Source organism: Giraffa tippelskirchi, chromosome 4 (genome assembly GCF_054371585.1).
Source record: "Giraffa tippelskirchi isolate mGirTip1 chromosome 4, T2T-mGirTip1v1.2.pri, whole genome shotgun sequence".
In the NCBI taxonomy this organism is placed as follows: domain Eukaryota; kingdom Metazoa; phylum Chordata; class Mammalia; order Artiodactyla; family Giraffidae; genus Giraffa; species Giraffa tippelskirchi.
In genome coordinates, this window is record NC_137278.1 from 212,142,208 (window position 1) to 212,165,185 (window position 22,978).

General features: G+C 56.0%; 1 protein-coding gene across 3 annotated transcripts; it reads left to right on the top strand.

Annotated features, from left to right (window-relative positions):
* The first annotated feature begins 3,669 nt into the window (after nucleotides 1–3,669).
* On the top strand, nucleotides 3,670–22,961 carry SELENOO (selenoprotein O). Of its 3 annotated transcripts, none has more exons than XM_081590964.1 (9): nucleotides 3,670–4,273; nucleotides 13,512–13,715; nucleotides 14,572–14,752; nucleotides 16,377–16,507; nucleotides 16,852–17,132; nucleotides 21,205–21,355; nucleotides 21,969–22,154; nucleotides 22,254–22,410; nucleotides 22,497–22,961. In XM_081590964.1, the coding sequence occupies exons 1-9, from the start codon at nucleotides 3,705–3,707 to the stop codon at nucleotides 22,680–22,682; spliced, it is 2,046 nt and encodes a 681-aa protein (XP_081447090.1). In that variant the 5' UTR covers nucleotides 3,670–3,704; the 3' UTR covers nucleotides 22,683–22,961. The 3 variants fall into 3 exon arrangements, with proteins under 3 accessions (XP_081447090.1, XP_081447091.1, XP_081447092.1); XM_081590965.1 differs by having other exon boundaries at nucleotides 13,516–13,715; nucleotides 14,572–14,756; XM_081590966.1 differs by lacking the exon at nucleotides 22,254–22,410.
* The last annotated feature ends 17 nt before the right edge of the window (nucleotides 22,962–22,978 follow it).

Here is a 22,978-nt window from a genome sequence, read left to right on the forward strand (position 1 = left end):
GGCCCATCTGGGAGGAGGCGGGCCGGGACCCGCAGTTCAGATCTGCCCAGAAAGCCCAGAGCGGAGAGGGGCCTTACCCCCGGAACACACGCTCAGCTACCCCACGCGGGTCTCCTCTGTGCTCCTCTGCCCCAGGCCAGCTCACAGGGGCAGCGTCAAAGGCCAGTAAGAGTGGCCGGCGGGCACAGTGAGCCGGGGGCCCCCAGGGCTACTGGGCCTCCCTCTGCCAGGGGTCTTCTCTCCACTGGTGCAGGCAGTGGGCTGAGACCCCCAAGGCCTGGCCGGCTGTGGGGGAGCAGAAGGGGCTGAGTGGATGCTGACCCTTCACCCCACAAGTCTCACTGCCCATGAGGACCCTGCGGGGTCCCTGCCCTGAGCAGCTCCGGGGAAGGACAAACAGCCCCACGCTCCTCCAGCCCCACCCTAGGGGGCAGCTGGGCAGGGGAGGAGGGCAGGAAAGCCAAGGCAGACGGGTGAGGACCGCGTGGGACCCACAGGGGACAGCGGTGTCCACGGCAGTGGGAGGAAGCCAGGGCGGGGGCAGCCTCTTCCGAAGGAGGAGGCCTGAGGGTGAAGGGACACTGACCATGGTCGTGAGTCACCTGCTGGGTCACCTGCAGGCCCTTCTCGGACCCTGGTCCCCGGAGAGCTCTGAGCCCTCCTGGCCACGTCTCCCCAGGAGGGGCCGCTCTCAGATCCCGGTGGAGAATCCCGGGCCCAGTGGCGTGTGTGCCCTCCCGCTGGGGAGCCCACACCCCTTCCAGGATGTGGCCGGCAGCCCGGGGGGTGGAGACAGTTTGTGTGTCACTTTGGTGAGAACAGATGTCACCGTTGGAGGTTGGGAGGGAAGGCCGGGGCCAAACACCCCTGCCCAGAGACCACCCTCAGGTGCTAGCTCCTGGGTCAGGAAAGGCTCTGAGCCTTGGCTCCAGGCAGGAAAGGCGAGGAGGAGATGAACCACGACACCAGATACAAGTTAGGTACAAAATAACGCACGCCTGAGGCCTGGAGACTTACTTTGAATCTTTACCCTGGGAATTTTAATGTATTCCAATGCAAGTTTGTATTACATTGACAAGCAGGAAAGCAACAAGCTTTCATTTTTCAAATCTATGACAAGTACTTGGAGAGTGCACTGACCAGACTACCCAGGGGCCTGTGCGCCCACCCAGGCGCTCAGCACCAGGTGCTGGCGTCCCTGCCCCTACTCAGCTCCTCCGCAAGGGGGGCATGGCCAGTGGGGACTGGGGCGGGGGGCCGCCGAACTCTGAGAGGCGCCGGCAGAACTAGAGATGGTCCCAGGACCTCGTTGGAGAACACGGGGGGGGGTGGCCAGCGCGGCAGGCCTGAGCCTGGGGCCCCCCACGGGTGACCCCGGAGCCTGCCCCCCCCGCCACGGGTGACCCCTGGCTGAGGCCGGAGCACATCTGGGGCCTGGCCTCCCAGCTCGGCCTGCGCGCCACGCTACCGGCGGACCTGCCGGACACGGACAGCCACACGCTGCAGGCCCGCTACAATGACCGCGTGGACCAGGAGGACCGGTTTTACTGGCCGCAGGTGAGTGCCTGGGGGGCTGGGGGCTCTGCTGACACCCACTGTCCACTAGCGCCCCGTTTTGCTGACATGCTTTCCAGGCTGGGGGCTGGGGAGAAGGCTGAGGCCCCAGAGACCCAACTTCTCAGCCTACCACTGCCAGCCTGCGTGCTCTGGGGAAGGACGGTGCTCCCGGGAGCATCTGCCCTGAGGGCCCAGGGTCCATGATGGGGGTGCAGTCAGGGCCACACGGGGGCACCAACACCCAGGGGCTGTGCACGCGCACCGGGGCCCACAGGCCTAGCCAGGCTGGCCAGGAGGGCGCGGCCTCAGTGCACGCCTGCCCGTCGGCCGAGTTTCCACAGAGGGGCCAGGAAGAGGCCTGCTCAGCCCCACACAGCAGGGCCACGTGGACCTGCCTGTACAGGACGGACTAGGAAGGTCCAGAGGCCGTGCAGCCAAACGGAGTCAGAGTCAAAGCTGCGGGGCTGGGGGGGCCCCTGCCACCACCACGTTGACCTGCTGGAACCACTGGAACCAACCGGATGTTCCCTCTGCTGTGCGCGGCCAGCAGGACACAGAGCCTGGCACCCACAGGCCCTCAACACCCAGTCCCACCAGGTTCCAGAGTGCGGGCAGGGCAGGGGCCGAGGGTGGGGGCAGGAGACGGGTCAGGAAGAGGGGAAGCTCAGGCCGGTCTCTCAGGCAGTTAGGAAAGAGGCTGGGCAAGGAGGACTCTGCCTGCAGGCCAGGTGAGAAGGCCCCAGGTGGGCCCGGGGGAAGGGCAGCCGTCCGGCTGCAGGAGGCAGCTCTGGGTGCCGAGCACCCACCAGACCCTCAAGGCATTGTCCCCGTCGTCCCTGGGAGCGCCACCCCCACCCCAGGCAGAGGGTAGCACCCTTGCTCCTCTTGGGAGGAGGACCGGAGCTGGAGGGGGGGCGGAGCCGGCAGAGCAGAGTGGGGTCACAGGAGATCTGGGAGCTGCGCGGCGGCCCCAGGAGGCAGTTCTGGGTGGCCCCCAAGTTAGATGTGGACTCGGGGCTGCTGGACAGAGCGGCCAGGACAGGAGGGTGCTCGGGAGTTTGTCCAGGTCTCGGGTCTTGCTCTGGGCCCGGGTGGGCGGGGGCTTGGGAACCCCTCCGAGAACCACCCTCTCCAGGCAGGCATCAGCGGGTCACCTGGGGGCCCCACAAGGCTCTTCTGAACTGGACCCCGGAGTCACTCTGCACACTGACCCCATCTCCTCACCTGGGGCGGGCCCTTCGAGGCCAGGCTTGGCCCTCCCCACCCCGCGCCCGCCCCAGCCTCCTGGGCGTCCACGGGGAGTTTTTCTGGGGGAACTGCAGCCGGGATCAGCACAGCTGCTGCCCGCCCAGCGCGGGGTGAGGAGAAAGACACACGAGAAACCGGAGAGTTAAGAGCGTGCTTCCTTCAGAGAAGCGCAAGGAAAAGCGCGGGGTGACCGGAGGGAGGCCGCACAGGCAATAGGAGGGGCGACGGGGGTGGGGGGCGCCGGCTCCCGGCCAGGGGAGAGCAGCGGGAAGGGAGGCGCCCGGCAGGAGGAGGAAGCGGCCGCTCCCCCGGCTTCGGCTTCACCCCGGGGCCTTCCTGGCCCGAAACTGCTCCCTGACTTCCGGCCAGATCTGAACCAGCGCCGCCGTCTTTCCCCCCTGTCCTGTGCGCGCTGGGCAAAGGACAGTCAAGGGCCAGACCCCAACAAAGCCGATCCTGCTTCACGAGCAACTGGGGAGCACCCCGAGGGTCCCCTGAGGCCGTCACTCGGCACGGTCACGGGCCCGGGGCGCTCAGTCCGGACGGGCCGGAGCCCCGCTGGGCGGACCTCCAGGACCTGCCGCCGTGGCGCGGGGCAGTCCTCGCCGCGCGCTCCCCCCGGGTCCGGCCGGGACCTCGCGGTCCCCCAGGCAGGACCTGGAGAGGAGGCGGACGGACGGCGCCACCAGTCAGAGCCAGGCTTCCGCGGGCGTCCGGTTCGGCTCAGATGTGTCAGACTCTGTGCGACCCCACGGACTGCAGCGTCCCTGTCAGTCAGGCGCGGCCCGGGCAACCGGGAGGCGAGCCCGGGGAGGGACTTCCTGTCGGGGCGGCGGAGCTTCCGGGGCAGTGGGACTTCCTGTCGGGGCGGCGGGGCTTCCGCCGCTGCGGCGCCTCAGATGGCCGCGCTCCGCGCAGCGCTCGCGACCTCGCTCGCGGTCGCCCGCGCCCGGCCGCCGCCCCTCGGCCGCCGCCCGCCGCCCGCCCGCTGCTCCGCGTTGGCCGGCGCCATGGAGCCCGCGCCCCACTGGCTGGCCGGGCTGCGCTTCGACAACCGCGCCCTGCGCGCGCTGCCTGTGGAGACGCCGCCGCCCGGCCCTGAGGGCGCCCCGTCCGCGCCGCGGCCCGTGCCCGGCGCCTGCTTCAGCCGCGCGCGGCCCGAGCCCCTGCGGCGGCCGCGCGTCGTGGCGCTGTCGGAGCCCGCGCTGGCGCTGCTGGGCCTGGGCGCGCCGCCCGCCGCCGCCGCCGCCCGCGAGGCGCGCGAGGCCGAGGCCGCGCTCTTCTTCAGCGGCAACGCGCTGCTGCCGGGCGCCGAGCCCGCCGCGCACTGCTACTGCGGCCACCAGTTCGGCCAGTTCGCCGGGCAGCTGGGCGACGGCGCCGCCATGTACCTGGGCGAGGTGTGCACCGAGGCCGGCGAGCGCTGGGAGCTGCAGCTCAAGGGCGCGGGGCCCACGCCCTTCTCCAGGTGTGTTTGGGGGTGCTCCCGCTCACCCGCCGGGCGGTCGGGGATGAGGCGTGTGGCCTGGGGCCGTAGAGCGAGCTGGGCAGCCGCGCCCGAGCCGAGGCCCAAGGCCCAGGGCCGGGACGAGAGGCCGGGAGCTGTGCCGCGGCTCCTGGGCGCCCCCGCCTGGCACGGTGCGGCCCTGCCGCCTCTCGGGTCCGGCTTAGCGTCTGATCCCGCCGCGCTGGCCGCTGCCCGTGCTGTTCTGATAAACGACCCGGGGACTTCGGAGCCAGCTCTGCGCGTGACACGCTCGTGTTTACCACGTGCGCCGCGGGACTGCCAGCGCTCCGGCGCTCAAGGCTTCGTCTGAATGCTGACCGGGCCATCGGCTTGCCTCCCACACACACAGCCCCGCGGATGCCTGCTTACTCCGAGCACCTGGGGCAGCCCTGCTCTGAGGGCGCGGTGAGGTGGGCGCTGTCCGTGCTTCTCCAGGGGCTCGTGCTGCCGGCGTGGTGCCGGCCTGCGTCCGGATCCTGACACCCCTACCCGGTAGGGTGCCCAGCTGTCCCGCCTCTGCTGTATGCCTGCGGCTGACAGGCTCTTCTGCTCTTTAACACAAAAAAAGTTCGTATCCGTCGCCCATATTGTTAAATGCTTGTTGAATGGCCAGAAGAATTACACCTAACTTGGAGTTTTATATTCAAAGACATTCTGAAGGTGTAGCTGTTGTCTTGCCCCTCCCACGAGCGCTGCCTCCCCTCTGTCCAGGGACTGAACCCGGCCCGCACCCTCCCCCCAATCTGTAGCAGCTCCACCTCAGGTCCTCAGGTTCTTCCTCATACCCCAGTCTTCAAGCCTTTCTGTGTCTGGGACGTCCTGAGTTCAGCCTGGCACCCCCACCATAGTCCTGGAACAGCCTGCTCAGAGCTGTCTGCACCTGTGGCTACTGGAAGCATTTCTGCTCCTTCGATCATGTGTAAATGTCTCACACTGGGGCTTGTACATTGTATGGGCTTCTTTCAACTTCATGTGTTCATTTTGACCATTTGATTTTGTTATAAAAAATTTTTTTTGAGAGTAACATGCTGCTGGAAGTTGCTTTTAATATTTGAAGACCTGAGTTTTCAGTGTTTCCAGACCTGAAGTCCTTTAAAAGAAAGGGGCTGTCTGACTGTTGGCAGACTTGTGCCCACCTACCACCCCCAAAGTTTCCTGGGGTCCCCAGCCTCCACAACACTTGAGGCTAACATCTGAAGTGGTGTGGGTGGTTTAGGCCAGCAGCTGCTGGAGTCCCTAGGTGTGAGTTGGGGGGTGGAGGGACAGGTGGCTTCTTGCCTTTGCCTCCCTGGGGGTTGGGGTTTCGGAACGGCAGGTGCAGGGAGCTTGCCATGTGTGCTTGGGCCTCTGTTGGGCAGGGTTAGGGAAGGCCCTGTACCCTTGCTGTGTGAATCATTATACGGTTCTGGTTTCTGCTTTTGGTGCCTCGCCTTGGGCAAGGAGGTAGCCTGCCTGTTTTCTGGATCATTTTTACCAGATCCACAATTAGCTTGAGCAGTGCTGGCTTCCTGCTGAATAGGCCAGGGCGGGGGTGGAGTGACATTTGAGGACAGATTACAGACCACAAGAGGGTGAGTGGGATGCAGCTGTGTTGAGTTTCACCAACCAGAGGTAGGTGCGGTCAGCCTGCAGACAGCCTTGGGGTGACCGTCAGGTCTGGTTTCTAAAGGTGTCAGTCACACCTGGAATAAGCCTCTCCCAGGTGAGGGTGAGGCAGGAGGCCAAGGTGGTCCCCACACAGTGTGGAGGCCCGTGGAGGTCTCTGCTGACCCCTGGTCCCACTTTAGGCGTATGCCCCAGCACCTCAAACTCATACTGGCCTCTTCCCTGCAGAGGACGTGGGTAGAGGTGCATCCCTGGCACCTTCATGCAGTGTCTGTGTCCTTTGGCAGGTGAGACGGAAGTGAGCCCAGAGTTTTTTTTATTCCTAGAGAATTTTCTAAGTTGTCTCAAGTGCCTTCCTGCTGGGGGAGCGCTCGGATGCTTCTGTGCCCTGGGCCAGGCCAGGACACCAGGCCCAATTCTGAAGGGCAGAGATCCAAACTCACTTTGTTGTAGTTGCTTGCTGGGTGGGGGCTCTTGGAGGTCGAGGTGTCCAGCCGCCTCACCTTACATGGAGGGGGCTAAGGACATGGCTCATGCAGGCCAGCTGTTCTCATGCACTGCTGTGACTTTCCTTCTTTAATTTAGAAAAAGATAGAGTAAGAAACTTTGGATATCGTCACTCCGTTCTAATGGGTGAAAAGCTGAACAAACTGGAAAATCAACAAGTCTTCTTAGATCTGCAAGAAAAGTGAGGTCAGAGGGCAAATCGCTGCCCACCCCTGACTGCCACCCAACTGGAGAGACTGACAAGCAAAGACAGAATTGCGCTTCACCAGAACAGGGATCTGCAGGGACTCTTGCGCTGCCAGTGATAGTTTGCTGGAGGCTCAGTGTGGACAAGCCAGTTAAAAGCCCAAGGGCCCCAGTCGTTAGGGGCCCCTGCACTTCGGTGAGTTTTACCTCCTGGAGCTCTATTAGGCTCTCACAGTGAATGCTGGTGGAAAATCCCTTTGTGCTTCTGGCAGGAGTGGGGACATGGGGCCATTTGAAGCTCACAGGAGCGCTGTGCTCTTAGCAAGCCTGCCCTGGGGAAGCTAGTTAACCCAAGGCTGACCTGCTGGGGTCTTCTCAGAGCTTGACTGACCTCAGTGCCCAGCTCCAGCCTCTGGCAGAGAGGAGACTGAAAGCACGTGTGGATGTTCTCAGTCCGGAGACCCAGTTTCCCTGACAGTCTGAGGCCTCCACCCAGCACCTGTCACCCACCACCGCATCCAGAGGCCTGCTTACAGCTGTTCTTTTGCCCCGAACATCGCGCCTGGCTATCAAGAAAAAATTATAAAACATACTAAAAGGCAGAGAACACAGTTGGAAGAGACAGAGCCAGTGTCAGAATTAGCTTCAGACATGGCAGAGGTGTTGGAACTATCAGGCCAAAGACTTGACATAACTGTGATTAATATGTCAAAGGCTCTAATGGATAAAGTAGGCAGCGTGCAAGAACAGATGGGCAACGTGAGCAGAGAGATGGACGTTCTGAGAAAGACCAGAAGGAAATGCTAGAGATTTCTAGTAAAAACACTAACAAAAATGAAGAATGCCTCTAATGGACATACTACTAGACTGGACACAGATGAGGAAAAATCTCTGAGCTTGAGGATCTCTCAGGAGAAACCTACAAAGATGCAAAGCAAAAAAAAGAAAAAAACTGAAAAAGCCCAAACACTATCCCGAGAACTGCAGGACAGCTGCAAAAGAGGTAGCATGTAGTAGGAATACCAGGAGAGAAAGAGAAAAAGGGACAAAAGAAATATTTAATGTAATGACTGAGAATTTCCCCAAATTAATACCAGATGCCAAACAGAACGAAGAACCTCAGAACACACCAAGCAAGATAAATGTCTGCCTGCTCCCCACCCCCCCCCCGGAAAAAAAAACTACACTGGGCTTAGAATTTTCAAACTACAGAAAAGCAAAAGTAAAGGGAAAAAGTGAAAAAAGCTAGAGGAAGGAAACACTTCACCTACAGACGAGCAGAGATTAGAATGACATCTGACTTCTCAAAAGCCAGGCAAGCATAGGAAAGTGGAGTAAGGGGAAAAAATTCACCCACCTAGAATTCTGTGCCCTGTGAAATTATCCTTCAGCAGTGAAGGAGACACAGACTACCTCAAACAAAAATTGAGGGAAATTGTTACCATTAGATCTGTCTTGCAAAAAATGTTGAAAGATGTTCTTTGTAGAGAATGAAAATGGTACAGGTCAGGAACTTGAATCAACATAAACAAAGGCAGAGCACAGGAGAAGGAAGTGAGTGTAGAATAAAACCTTCACTTTTCATCTTAACTGATACAACAGGTAATAGTTTAAAATAGTAGAAACAATGCATTTGATTTTGTGTAAGTGAAATTAATGACAGCAAATGGAATAAGGGATGGGAGGAAGAGGTTGGGATTGTTCTGTTATTATGAAGTACTCATACTACCCATGGAATAGTATAATGGTACTTGAAAGTAAACTTGGATTAGTTGTGAATGTGTGTTACAAACTCCAGGGCAACCATTTTTTAAAGAGTAAAAAAACAAAGCACAAAAAAAGTATCATTGATACGCCAGGAGAGAACTAGTGAAAAAGGAGGAAATGCAATTTAAAAATGCTGAACTAAAACCACAAAAGAAAAAGAGTGAAAGGAAAACACTTTGGTCTAAACATACTAATTAAGACGCAAGATACTGTCCAAGAGTTCTTTTAAAACTCCTATATGTTGTCCATAAGAAATCCACTTTAAATATGAAGACACATGTAGTTTAAAAGTAAATGGATACTAGTCTATCATGCTAACACTAGTCCAAAAACAAGCAGGAGTAGCCATATTAATTCCAGAAAGAGTGGACTTTGGAGTAAGGAAAGTTATTAGGGATAAAGAGGGGCATGACAAAATGAAGGGGCCAACCCGGCAGAACAGTCCTTAAGGTGAGTGAGTGAGTGAGTGAAAGTCGCTTAGTCGTTTCCGACTCTTTGCGACCCCATGGACAATACAGTCTGTGGAATTCTCCAGGCCAGAAGACGGGAGTGGGTAGCCTTTCCCTCCTCCAGGGGATCTTCCCAACCCAGGGATCAAACCAGGGTCTCCTGCATTGCAGGTGGATTCTTTACCAACTGAGCTATATCAGGGAGGCCCATTCTTAAGGTATATGTGCCAGACAGCAGCATCAGAGTGCCATTCGGCAGAAACAACTTCAGAGAGGCATAGAGGAACCTGCTATCATAGTTGAGACTTCAACACCCCTCTATCAGAAATGGGCAGAGCCAACAGGCAGAAAATTGATAAGGACACTTTTAAGCTCAATTAATACCATCAAATCAACTGGATATAATGAACATCTAGGCCTACTTCATCTAACAACAGAATACATATTCTTCTCAGGCTCACATGGAACATTTATCCAGATAAACCACATTCTAGGCCATAAAACACACCTTAACAAATTTTAAAAAATAGAAATTATACAGTGTCTGTTCTCAGGCCACAATGGAATCAAACTAGAAATCAATAACAGATCACTAGAAACCCCCAAATTCTTGGAGATGATGCAACATTCTTCTAAATAATGCATGTTAGTTGCTTCAGTCATGTCTGACTCTCCAACTCCATGGACTGTAGCCCACCAGGCTCCTCTGTGGAATTCTCCAGGCAAGAATACTGGAGTGGGTAGCCATTCCCTTCTCTAGAGGATCTTCCCAACCCAGGGATTGAACCTGAGTCTCCAGCATTGCAGGCAGATTCTTTTACCATCTGAGCCACTATCCCGAGAGAAATTTTTGAATGTTTTGAACTAAATGAAAGTGCAAATATCAAATGTGTGGGGCACAGTGAAAGCAGTGCTTTGAAGGGAATTTATAGCAGTGAGTGCATATGTTGGTTAAAAAAAAGAGGTCTAAAACCAATATTTAAGCTTCCACCTGCTGCTGCTGCTGCCGCTAAGTCGCTTCAGTCGTGTCCGACTCGATGCGACCCCGTAGATGGCAGCCCACCAGGCTCGTCCGTCCATGGGATTTTCCAGGCGAGAGCACTGGAGTGGGGTGCGGTGCCATTGCCTTCTCCGAAGCTTCCACTAGGAAACTACAAAGAAAAGAGCAAATCCAATCCAAAGTCAGCAAAAAAAAAAAAAAATGTGTGTTGGTGGCGTAGTGGTGAGCATAGCTGCTTTCCAAAGCAAACAAAAAAGAAGAAGGAAAGTTAGAGCAGAAATCAGTGAAGTTGAAATAGGAAATAAATGGAGGAAATCAGTGAAACCAGAAGCTTTTTCTTTGAAAATATCTATAAAATCAGTAAGCCCCTAGCCAGGCTAAGAAAGAAAGGACGCAATTACTAATACCAGAAATCAAAGAGGGAAGATCATACAATTCATATAGACATTAAAAGGATAATTAAATACTTCGAACAGTACTGTGCTCACAGATTTGCCTAGCCTAGATGAAAAGGACCAATTCCTTGAAAGACAAAATTTTCCAAAACTCACAAGAAAAAATAGACAATCTGAATAGGTCTATATATATTGAAGAAATTGAATCAGTTAGTAGCCTTCCAAAACAGAAAGCATCAGGCCCAGATGAGTTCACTGGTGAATTCTACCAAACATTTAAGGACAAAATTATGCCACTCTTTTCAGAGAATGGAAGCAGAGGAACTACTCCCTGACTCATTCTGAGTCCAGTGTTGCCCTGATACCAGATCTAGACAAAGGAAATACAAGAAAACTACAGACCAAAGTCCCTCAAGAACATAGACGAAGAAATCCTCAACAAAACATTAGCAAATCCAATTCAACAGTGTATGAAAAGAATTATACATCACCACCAAATGGATTTATTTCAAGTATGCAAGGCTGGTTCAACATTCAAAAATCAATCAATGTGATCCATCAGATCAACAGGCTGAAAAATGAAAATATATTAGTTGAAGCAGAAAAGGCATTTGACAGACTCGAACACTATTCATGATAAATCAGAAATAGAGAGGAACTTCCTCAACTTAATAGAGTATCTACAGAAAACCTATAGCTAAATCTACTTCATCATGAGAACCTCAGAGCTTTCCCACTAAGATCAGAAACAAGTCAAAGATGTTCCATCTCACCATTGTTTCTCAGCATCCCTGGAGGTCCTGGCTAATGCAACAAGGTAAGAAAATCAAAGGTATACACATTGAGATGAAAGAAATAAAAACCATCTTTGTTTGCAAATAGACATCTATGTAGAAAATCTCGAAGAATGGACCAAAATGAGCTCAGAGCAGTTATAACAACGTTGCAGGATACAGAGTTACTACTGGACAATAGCCAAGCGATGACAAGTGGAATTTGAAATTAAAAGCACTGTTTACATTAGCATTCCTAAAAGTGAAGTACTTAGGTGTGAATCTAACGAAAGATCTCTGTGAGGAAAACTGCAAGACTGGTAAATAAGTGAATCAGTGTAAAGATACCCCATGTTCACGGAGGGGAGATTTAATATTGCCAAGGTACCGGTTCTTCCCAACTCAGTCTGTTGGTTCAATGCAACCCCAATTAAAGTCTTAGCAAGTTATCTTGTAGAAATTGACAAAATGATTCTAAAATTTATATCAAGAGGCAGAAGACCCAGAAGAGCTCACACAATATTGAGGGAGAAGAACAAAGCAGGACTGGCACTGCCCCCACTTCAGGAATAACTATAAAGCAGTGGTAATCAAGAGGATGTGGTTTTGGCCAGAGAATGGACAGACAGATCAGTGGAACAGAGCAGAGAGCCCAGAAACAGACCCGCATAAATACGGATCTTTGACAAAGGAGCAAAGGCAGTCCGATGGAGCAACGATAGTCTGTTGAGAATTGCTCCATCGGACTTCCTTTGCTCCTTTGTCAAAGATCCGTATTTATGCGGGTCTATTTCTGGGCTCTCTGCTCTGTTGATAGCCGTATTAAAAAAAGAATCTAGACACAGACCTGACACCTTCTACAAGAATTAGCTGACAGACCTACACACAAAAGGCAAAACTGTAAAACTCCTAGAAGATAAAACAGAAAATCTGAATGACCTCAGGTATGGAAATAACTTTTAGATACAACACAGAAGACAGGATCCATGAAAGAAATGTTAGGCTGGACTTTATTAAATGTAAAACTTCTGTGAAAGTGTCAGGAGAATGACAAGCCACAGACTGGGAGAAAATCTCTGCCAAAGACACATCTGATAAATGTCTGTTATCCAAAACATACAAAGAACTCTTAAAACTCAACAGTAAGAAAACAAACTGATTTTAAAATGGGGCAAAGACTTTGTTAGACACCTTCCCAAAGAAGATACAGAGATGGCTTATAAGCACATGGAAAGATATTTCACATCATGTGTCATCGGGAAAATGCAAATTAAAAACAATAAGACACTACTACACCCCTGAGAACAGCCAAATTCCAGGACACTGACAACAGGAAAGCACACTCCTCACTGCTGGGAATGCAGAATGGTTCAGCTGCCTGGGAAGACTGTGGTGGTTTCTTACCAAGCCAAATATATTGTCACCATATGATCAAAGGAGTTAAAAACATGTCCACATGGAACTCTGTATATGGATGTTCACAGCAACTGTATTCCTAATTGCCAAAACTTGGAAGGCACTAAGATGTCCTTCAAGGTGAATAGATAAAACCTGGCCCATCCAGAAAATGGAATATTATTCAGCAAAAGAATAGGGGGGAAAAAAAAGAAATGAACCATCAAGCTATAAGAAAAACATGTTGGAAACTTGGATGCATATCAGTAAGTGAAGAAAGTCAATCTGAAAAGGTCACGCAGTATGATTCCAAGTCTGTGACACTGACATTCTGGAAAAGGCAAAACTCTGGAGACAGTAAAAAGACCAGGGCTTGGGAGGTGAGAGATGGCTCGGTGGGGCACGGAGGACTTTGGGCAGTGAAACGTCTCTGTGCGACCCTGGAGTCACAGGTGGGTCCCTGGCACTGGGCAGCTGTCCAGGCCCATAGGATGGGCAACACCAAGGGTGAACCCTGATGTGAACACGGGCTCTGGGGGATGGTGACATGTCAGTGTGGGTTCACTGACTGATAAATGTCCTGTCTGGTAGGAATGTTGATGCTGGGGTAGGCTGTGTGTGTGTGTGGTGGGGGATATACGAGAAATCTCTTTGCCTTCTGATCAGTTTTGCTGGGAACCTAACACTGCCTAGGAAAATAAAGTCTATTTAAGATAATAATAATGTCAGTTTAGGGTAAGAGAACGTCCGAGTCATTCGGAGCTGCCCATGGTGAGCTGAAGTCCCCCTCCACCACAAGCAGTGCTGCGTCTGTGTGTTTTACAAAGGGAGCTCATAGAAACGGAACTGTAGAGTTAGGAGTGTGCGTGTGACCCAAGGAACGGCTCTCCCTGTGGACTCGGCCCCCACGGCAGGCCGGGCACCCATGCTGTGGATCTAGACCTGCAGGACATTAGGGGCACAGCATCTGGGGTCATTCAGAACAGACACGTACTACGGTGACGTCAGAGCTGCTCACGGGCTGTTCTTAAAAAGCCGGTAGCGGCTTTCCTCCAGTCCCTTCGGCCTGCGGCTGCGCCTGCATTACTGGCACCCAGCAGTGACCTCTGTGCTTGACCTCAGACAGGCCGACGGCCGCAAGGTGCTGCGCTCCAGCATCCGTGAGTTCCTGTGCAGTGAGGCCATGTTCCACCTGGGCGTCCCCACCACGCGGGCGGGCGCCTGCGTCACGTCCCAGTCCACCGTCGTGCGGGACATCTTCTACGACGGGAACCCCCGGCCCGAGCCGTGCGCCGTGGTACTCCGCCTGGCCCCCACATTCCTCAGGTAATGCCGCCCACCCGCGCACACCCGTCTGCAGGGCAGGGGCTGGGCAGCGAGCCCAGAGCTGCGACCTGGGGTCTGTGACCGGGGGCTGCGTCAGGCACCCCGGGAAAATGGCTCACCCGCATCGCTGGACGAGTGGCCGTGACGCCCGGTACGCCCGCTCCCACTGTCCCTGTCTGCTGTCTGGAGGCCTCCCCTGCCGGGGGCCCTGAGTCCTCGATGTCACCAAGCTGTCTGGAATTGGAGCGCTCGGTACCAGCCACCCAAAGCCAGTTGCCAGGAGGCGGCTGTGGCAGTCTCGGGATCAGGGGGCTCAGCCGTCTCCGGCTTTGCCTTTGTCTCTGGGGTGGAGCTGCTGGGGCTGTGCTGGGCCCGTGTCGGCCGTGTCCTCGGGGACCCAGGGCCTCGGCCAGGCCAGTGGTGTCTGGACCGGCTGGTCTGCTGAGGGCTGGTCTGCATCGTGTAGGCGGCCGGGCAGCGCCCCTGGCCTCCACCCGTGAACTGCCGGTGGTCGCCCCCGTGTGACCACCAAATGTGACTCTGGACGCTGCCCCGTCCCCTAGGGGTGTGAGCGCCCCACTGCTGACCCCCGGGTCACCGCACGACAGGCTGCCTCCCTCAGAAAGATGGCACGGATTCCCGTCATGCCCGCGGGGCGCCCGTGGCCCTCCAGCCCCACGTGCCCTGGGAGGCGCCCTGTATCAGCCTGTGTCCCTGAAGACCAGCAGTGTTTGGATGGTTTGTCCCCCACCCACCCCTGCTCTGGCCACGAGCGTTGGCAGCAACCCCCTTCCCGCCTCACTCGAGAAGGGAGGCGTCACGTTTAACCTGTTGTCAGCGTGGGTCTCCCCTCCAGGTTCGGCTCCTTCGAGATCTTCAAGGCCAGGGACGAGCACACGGGGCGGGCGGGCCCCAGCGAGGGGAGGGACGACATCCGACTGCAGATGCTTGACTACGTCATCAGCACCTTCTACCCCGAGATCCAGGCCTCTCACCCCGGGGACCATGTGCAGAGACACGCCGCCTTCTTCCGGGAGGTCAGTGGGGGCCGCCCCCCGAGGGTGGGCACTGGGTGTCCTGCCCTCTGAGTCCCCTCTTGTCCCAAACCCTCATCACCACCCACTGGCTTGGCCCAGGGCTAGCTTCTCAGATGCTGAGGGTCAGGGTCCTGGGGCAGACCCCCGTTTGAGCGGCCTCGAGGAGCCATGCAGAGATCTGGGGGGGAGTCAGGGCTGGCAGGTGCTGGGTCTCCCGCATGGGGCCTGCGCTCACAGTGGCCCCAACCACACACCCCTGAGCCTCTTGATTGGGGCACACGCTGACTTTCCTGGCTCAGGGCTGAATGCTCCCCAGAACTCTCAGGCGTGGTCCCGCCCCAGGGGCCGTGCAGGCATCCCCCACGGTGGCCACAGTGGGAGGGGTGCAGCCTCAGCCCGGGGCGTGGAGACGGCAGGGCCAGGGGTCTTCCTGAGGGCTGAAGGCCCGCAGCTGGCACTGTGCCCCAGCCTGCCCCAGTCCCTCCCCAGACCCCACTTCAACACAGTTTCTTCCCATCTGTCACGTGGGCAGTGCCGGGGAGACTTGAGGCTCAGCTCACACCCAAGGTGGCAGCCTGGGCCCCCCTCCCTGAGCCTGGTCTCTTGGTCAGTGAAGCCGAGCGTGGAGCCGTCCAACGCGGACACCGCCCATGGCCTCAGGAGGCACGCTGCGTGTGGGCTGCTCAGCAGACCATGGGCTGTCTGGCGCACCTGTGGCTCACAGGGCTCCCCCTTGGCTGGGTGCAGGGCAGCAGGTCCGACGCTGGGTCCTGGCTGGGTGTGGGGTGGTAGGTCTGGTGCTCCCCCCCGGCTGGGTGCGGGGCGGCAGGTCTGGTGCTGGGTCCTGGCTGGGTGTGGGGTGGTTGGTCTGGTGCTGGGTCCTGGCTGGGTGCTGGGTCCTGGCTGGGTGTGGAGTGGTTGGTCTGGTGCTGGGTCCTGGCTGGGTGCCGGGTCCTGGCTGGGTGTGGAGTGGTTGGTCTGGTGCTGGGTCCTGGCTGGGTGCCGGGTCCTGGCTGGGTGTGGGGTGGTTGGTCTGGTGCTGGGTCCTGGTTGGGTGCTGGGTCCTGGCTGGGTGTGGAGTGGTTGGTCTGGTGCTGGGTCCTGGCTGGGTGCCGGGTCCTGGCTGGGTGCGGGGTGGTTGGTCTGGTGCTGGGTCCTGGCTGGGTGCAGGGTGGTAGGTCTGGTGCTCCCCCTCTGGCTGGGTGTGGGGTGGCAGGTCTGGCGTTGGGCGCTGGCTGCCCAGCTGGGCTGGTGGAGCCTCGTCCCCTGCAGCCCCGGGTAAGGCAGGACCCTGAGCACAGTGGCTGGACCTGGGGCAGGTTTGCCTGATAATGTGGCGACTGGCTTCCTTCTTACAACGTGGTCATCCCCTGTGGGGGCCTGTGTCATGCGAATGTCAAGGTTCCCTTATTTCTCTGGTTTGAGTAAAAGCCAGAATAGTGAGTATATAAGTGTGTGTGTTGGGGTGGTTCCTTCTCACACGTCCTCGGGTGTTCTTCCCAAGTCAGGACAGGACACTGGGCAGGCCCTCCGGGAGTCGTGCGGTGCGAGACCGGCCCGCGGGCACAGGTGGTCCGGGGAGGGGCCGGGCCCAGCGGGAGTAGCTGCGGGCGTCCTGTTGCAGGTGACGCGGCGCACGGCCCGGCTGGTGGCCGAGTGGCAGTGCGTGGGCTTCTGCCACGGCGTGCTCAACACAGACAACATGAGCATCGTCGGGGTCACCATCGACTACGGGCCCTTCGGCTTCCTGGACAGGTGGGCGTCCTGCTGCTGCCAGGGGCCCCAGGGGAGGCACACGTCAGCGCAGGCATCACAGGGCAACGGGCAGGACCTGCAGGCCCGCACGGCTGCTTCTGTGAAGGTTTTGCTCAGTGTTGGATTCTCAGCAAGGCCTGGTCAGCTAGCCGTTCCCAGAGCAGGAATCCCCCAGAGGGCTTTAGCGCAGAAGCGTTTAAACAGCACCCTCAGCTCTTGGGCAGAAAGTGGGCCGAAGGGGCAGGTGAGGCTGCAGGGCCCCGTGGGGAAGGGCAGGACAGTGGTGTCCACCCAGGCCGCTCGCTGGCCCTTTAGGCACCACCCCACTCTTGCCCGTGTGGCAGGTACGACCCTGATCACGTGTGCAACGCCTCCGACACCGCCGGGCGCTACTCGTACAGCAGGCAGCCCGAGGTATGCAAGTGGAACCTGCAGAAGCTGGCTGAGGCCCTGGACCCCGCGCTGCCCCTCGCGCAGGCCGAGGCCATCCTGGCGGAGGAGTTTGACGCCGAGTTCGGCCGGCACTACCTGCAGAAGATGCGCCAGAAGCTGGGCCTCGTGCAGACCGAGCAGGAGGGGGATGGCGCCCTGGTGGCCCAGCTCCTGGAGACCATGCACTTGACCGGTGAGTGAGGGCGGGTTGCTCACGAGCCGCGTCTCCCTGGGTCCCCGTCTCCCGTCCTCTAGGGACTGCCTTTGCAGGGCGGGTGTGACTTCCTGGCCCATCTGGCTCGGAGGCCCAGTGCTGCCCAACAGAAGTGGCCGGCCAGGCGCCATTTGCTGTTCCTGCCCTTGGGGAAAGCATCTTTCATGCGAGTGTGCCATGAGCCACGGGCCAGTTCACACGCGACCCCTCTCGGCAGAGCACACTCCCTTCTACCCACTGCCCCGCGCTTTCACTCTGTGCCTCAGTCGAGGTGACCACGCAGTTTTACTTCTTTGTCCGTATCCTGCCTCCGTTCAAACTGCTTCTCACAGCCCGGTGGCTGGACGACCAGCCTCGGGGTGCCATCTGCTGGCTGCGTCCTCACAGGGCAGAGTGGGGAGCAGGAGCACAGTGCCGCTAGAAGGGTCGCACCCTGGTGCCTACCTCCCAAAGGCCCCGTCTCCAAACACCATCCCCGAGGTTTGGGTCTCCAGCTACGAATCTGGGAGGGACGCACAGACAGCCGTCACATTCTGGGGTAAACCCTACATGGTCCTTCTGGTATTTTCTGAGGTTTCTTACGTGTGTACTCACAAGGGATATTGGTGTGTGGCTTTCTTTTCTCATGGTACCTTTGTTTGGCTTTGGTATCGAGACAGTGCTGGTTTCATAAAATGAGTTTGAAAATGTTTCCTCCTATTTTTTAGAAGAGTCTGAGGACTGGTGTTAACTCTTCTTTAAATGTTTGGCCGAATTTACCATGAAGCCCTCTGGTCCTGACATTTCCTATGTCAGGAAGTTTAAAATCTCTTTACTTGCTATGGGACTATTGCGATTTTTTTTCTTCCTGAGTCAGTTTTGGTAATTTATGTTTTTAGGAGTCTGTCATGTAAGTTATCTGAATTATTATTCATAGTGTCCTCTTAGTCTTTTATTTCTGTCTAATCAGTAGTGATATCCTCACTGTTACTTATTTTTTTTCCTTACTGTTTTCAGTTAGTTCAGTTCAGTCTCTCAGTCGTGTCCGACTCTTTGCAACCCCGTGGACTGCAGCACGCCAGGCCTCCCTGTCCATCACCAACTCCCGGAGCTTGCTCAAACTCATGACCATTGAGTCAGTGATGCCATCCAACCATCATCCTCTGCCGTCCCCTTCTCCTCCCACCTTCAATCTTTCCCAGCATCAGCGTCTTTTCAAATGAGTCAGTTCTTCGCATCAGGTGGCCAAAGTATTGGAGCTTCAGCTTCAGCATCAGTCCTTCCAATGAATATTCAGGAGTGATTTCCTTTAGGATTGACTGGTTTGATCTCCTTGCAATCTAAGGGAATCTAAAGAGTCTTCCCCAACACGACAGTTCAAAAGCATCAATTCTTCAGCGCTCAGCCTTCTTTATGGTCCAACTCTCACATCCATACATGACTACTGGAAAACCCATAGCTTTGACTAGACAGACTTTTGTTGGCAAAGTAACATCTCTGCTTTTTAATATGCTGTTTAGGTTGGTCATAGCTTTTCTTCCAAGGGGCAAGCAAGCGTCTTTCAATTTCATGGCTGCAATCACCATCTGCAGTGATTTTGGAGCCCCCAAAAATAAGGTCAGCCACTGTTTGCACTGTTTCCCCATCTATTTCGCATGGAGTGATGGGACCAGATGCCATGATCTTTGTTTTCTGAACGTTGAGCTTTAAGCCAACTTTTTCACTCTCCTCTTTCACTTTCATCAAGGGGCTCCTTAGTTCTTCTTCACTTTCTGCCATAAGGGTGGTGTCATCTGCATATCTGAGGTTATTGATATTTCTCCTGGCAGTCTTGATTCCAGCTTGTGCTTCATCCAGTCCAACATTTCATATGCCGTACTCTGCACAGAAGTTAAATAAACGGTGACAATATACAGCCTTGACGTACTTCTTTCCCAATTTGGAACCAGTCTGTTGTTCCATGTCCAGTTCTAACTGTTGATTCCTGACCTGCATACAGATTTCTCAGGAGGCAGGTCAGGTGGTCTGGTATTCCCACCTCTTTTAAGATTTCTACAGTTTATTGTGATCCACAGTCAAGGTGTAGTCAATAAAGTCAATTTTTTCTTTATTGGTTTAGCTAAAATTTTGTCAGTTTTACTGATCTTTTCCAACAACCAATTTTGGTCTCATTCTATTTTTGTTCTTTTGTTTTCATCTTCCTTTCTGTTAAGTTTGGTCTTATTTGTTCTTTTTCTAGTTCCTTAGGTGTAAGATTAGGTTATTGACTTGAAATATTTTTATTGAGAAGTAACTAATGTGTAGCATCTTACAGGTCTCGGGCGTGCAGCGTGACTCTGTATACGTGTAACATGAAATGATTACCACACGCAGTTACATGTTTTTTCTGGTGATGAGAGTGCTGTTCTTTTAGTTCAGGCGTACATAACTGTAAACTTCCCTGAGCACTGCTGCTTTTGGTTCATGCCTCCCAGTGTTTTCTCATTTCCCTTGTGATTTCTTTTTAGACCCAGTAGTTAATTAATTTTAACATTATTATTCAGTCACAAAATTGTGTCTGACTCTTTGCAACGCCATGGACTGTAGCAAGCCAGGCTTCCCTGTCCCAGTTTGCTCAAACTCAGGTCCATTGAGTCGATGGTGCCATCCAACCATCTCACCCTCTAATTGTCCTTCCATTTGTGACTTCTAATTTCTTTTGTGTGTGTGTGACTTCTAATTTCTTTCCATTGTGGTTGCAGAATACACCAGTGTTTTCAGGGTACTAAGACTAACTTTATGGCCTGACACACGGTCTGTCCTGGAGACCGTGCAGCTGCGAGCTCGGGCGGAGAGCTGTGTTTGGTGTTCCTTGTTTCCTTGTTGGCCGTCTGTCCGGGGTCAGGTGCTGATATCCCAACTCCTACAAAACTGCCAGACTCCGCCCTTCAGTTGTTTTGTTGTGGTTGTTGTTAACTGGAGTACAGTTTCTTTAACATGTATTCAGGGACTTCCCCGGTAGTCCAGTGGTAAATCTGCCTTCCAATGCAGGGGTCGTGGGTTTGATCCTTTGTTGGGAAACTAAGATCCCACATGCTGCAGGACAACTAAGCCCTTGCACAACTAGAGAAGCCCCTCACAAACCACAAGGATGACCCAGCACAGCCAAAAAAATGGGTTTGCCCTTCCATTTTCTGAGTGTGTGTTGGGGGCTCCTGCTGCACTGACTCGCCCGTATCTAGTGCTCCTCTTTGTCAAGTGCTTACACAAAGTCTACTTTTCTGAGGTCAGCATAGCCACCCAACTCTTTAGCTTACTATTCGTGTGGGATATTTTTTCCATCTTTTCACTTTCAACTTAAGCGTCTTCAGTATCTTACTGTCATCGGATCGTGTATTTTATCCATTCTGCTGGTCTTTGCTCTTTGACATTAGTGACATTAATCCATTTACTTTGTGTGTGGAGGGGGGGTCCTCTCCAGATCTTAGTTCTCCAGCCAGGGGTTGGCCTCATGCCCTTGGCAGTAAAAGCACAGTCGTAACCACTGGACGAGGGAACTCCCTAGTCCATTTACTTTAAAAGTAACTACAGATAAGGAAGAATTTATGCTGCTTTGTTGTTTTCTGTCTTACACCATTTTTGTTCCTTATTTTCTGTCACGCTCGTGTTTCTGGTTCCCCACTCATTTTCTCTTCTGTCTGGTTTTTGGCCGTTTTCTTAGGGGTTACAGTGACGCTGATACAGCCAGCCAGGCCAAGGGTGTCACACGACACGTCTGGTATCTGAGGGCCTCTGCTGTCTCAACCTTGCAGCTCCCAGAGCGTGCAGTGCTGAACTTGGTGACAGCGATGGGGGCCAGGGCCGGCCTCAGTGCCTGGACTGTTTATTCAGGTCACAGATGAAGAAACTGGGCTTGGAGGCCTTGGGAGGCAGAGTGGGGACCGAGCTGGGGCACCGAGAACGGGCTGGGGGTGGTGGGTGGGGGTCAGGAATCCCTGGCCTGACGCCCAGCAGGGCTCCACACACATGTGCTGGATGAACACGTGTGGTCGTCTGGTGACGGGGCGGCGCCCTGAGCAGCTTTGTGTTCCAGGTGCTGACTTCACAAACTCCTTCTACCTGCTGAGCTCCTTCCCAGCCGCGCCGGAGTCCCCAGACCTGGATGAGTTCCTGGCCACGCTAACCGCACAGTGTGCCTCCCTGGAGGAGCTGAAGCTCGCCTTCCGACCCCAGATGGATCCCCGGTGGGTGCTTGGGTCTTGCTTGTCGGGAATTTGTTTCCGGAAAGAGAGGAATATTTAGAACGAAACCGTGGGTGGTCAGACCCTGGCTTTGTAGCCCTGAGGCCCGCCAGTCAGAGGAAAGTACACGATGCTGACGCTGGAATGGGGGGCCAGGTGGCACAGGGTGGGGCATGGTGGTCTCTGCTCCAGGGAGGCTCCCCAGGAACAGCCTGGGCGTGGCCCGCAGTCTCCAGACACCCAGGGTGTCCGCACCATTGTGTCCTGGAGGTGCGGCCCACACTCAACCCATCAAGTTTGGTGCCAGCAGGAATCTAGTGCAGCAGTGTGCCGGGGGAGACGGAAGCTGGCAGGACCTGCTGAGCAGAGATCCAGGGGTGTCGGGGCAGCCCTGCCCCCTCCCCCGTGCAGGATCCAGGCCTGTGGTCTCCGTGGGCGGAGTCAACAGCGGGAGACAGGCCTGTCCCTTGCAGGGGCTGCCACAGAACAGGGCAGGCGGCTGGTCGTGTTCCCCCGTCTGCCCCGCCCATCAGACCCGGGCTCCGTCCTGACTGGGCGAGCACAGACGGGTGTAGCAGGCCGGGCCCAGGGCTTCTCACGCGCCCGCTCTGCGCAGGCAGCTGTCCATGATGCTCATGCTGGCACAGTCAAACCCGCAGCTCCTGGCGCTCATCGGCACACGGGCTAGCCTGGCTCGGGAGCTGGAGCGCGTGGAGCAGCAGTCGCGGCTGGAGCAGCTGAGCGCGGCTGAGCTGCACGGCAAGAACAGGAGCCGCTGGGCCGCGTGGCTCCACGACTACAGGTGCCCCCCCTGCCCTACCCCCGGCGCCCCCTCCCCCACCCCACCCCCGGGGCGCCCAGCACGGGCAGGGCTGCGCGGCTGACGCCCAGTGGGTTGCAGAGCCCGGCTGGAGAAGGACCGGGAGGCCAGCGGCGACGCGGCTGCCTGGCAGGCCGAGCGTGTGCGCGTCATGCGTGCCAACAACCCCAAGTACGTGCTGAGGAATTACATCGCGCAGGGCGCCATCGAGGCTGCGGAGAGCGGCGACTTCTCAGAGGCAAGCGCCGCCCGGCCGCCCCCGCCCTGCCGGCTGCGGAGGGGGCCGGCCCCCAACAGCCCCCCTCGCTCTCCACCCCCCTGCAGGTGCGGCGGGTGCTGAAGCTACTGGAGACCCCTTACTGCGGGGAGGCGGAGGCCGCCGAGCCCGAAGTGGCCGCGGAGGCCAGCGAGGCGGCTGAGGCGGCCAGCGGGGCGGCCGGCCGGCGGCGCTCCTACAGCAGCAAGCCCCCGCTCTGGGCGGCGGAACTGTGTGTGACGTGATCCTCGTAACCGCCCTGGGGGCTCCGCGCAGGAGACCCCGGGGCCGAGCCCTTGAGTCCACGAGGCGGCGCTCCCTTCCGTCTCTCCGTGACGGCCGAGACGTCCAGTCAGGACCTGACCCGTCTCCGCCCGACGCCGACTCGCCACCCCTGCCCCAGGCTCTGCTCCCCACGACGAATGCCCCACGCCCGCACCGCACAGCCCCAAGGACCGGTCTCTCGGCGCCCACCCACCGGGCCACACCGGCGGGGGCCGCGGCCCCCCAATAAAGCGGCAGCCTGCTCAGTGGCCCCGCGTGGTTATTC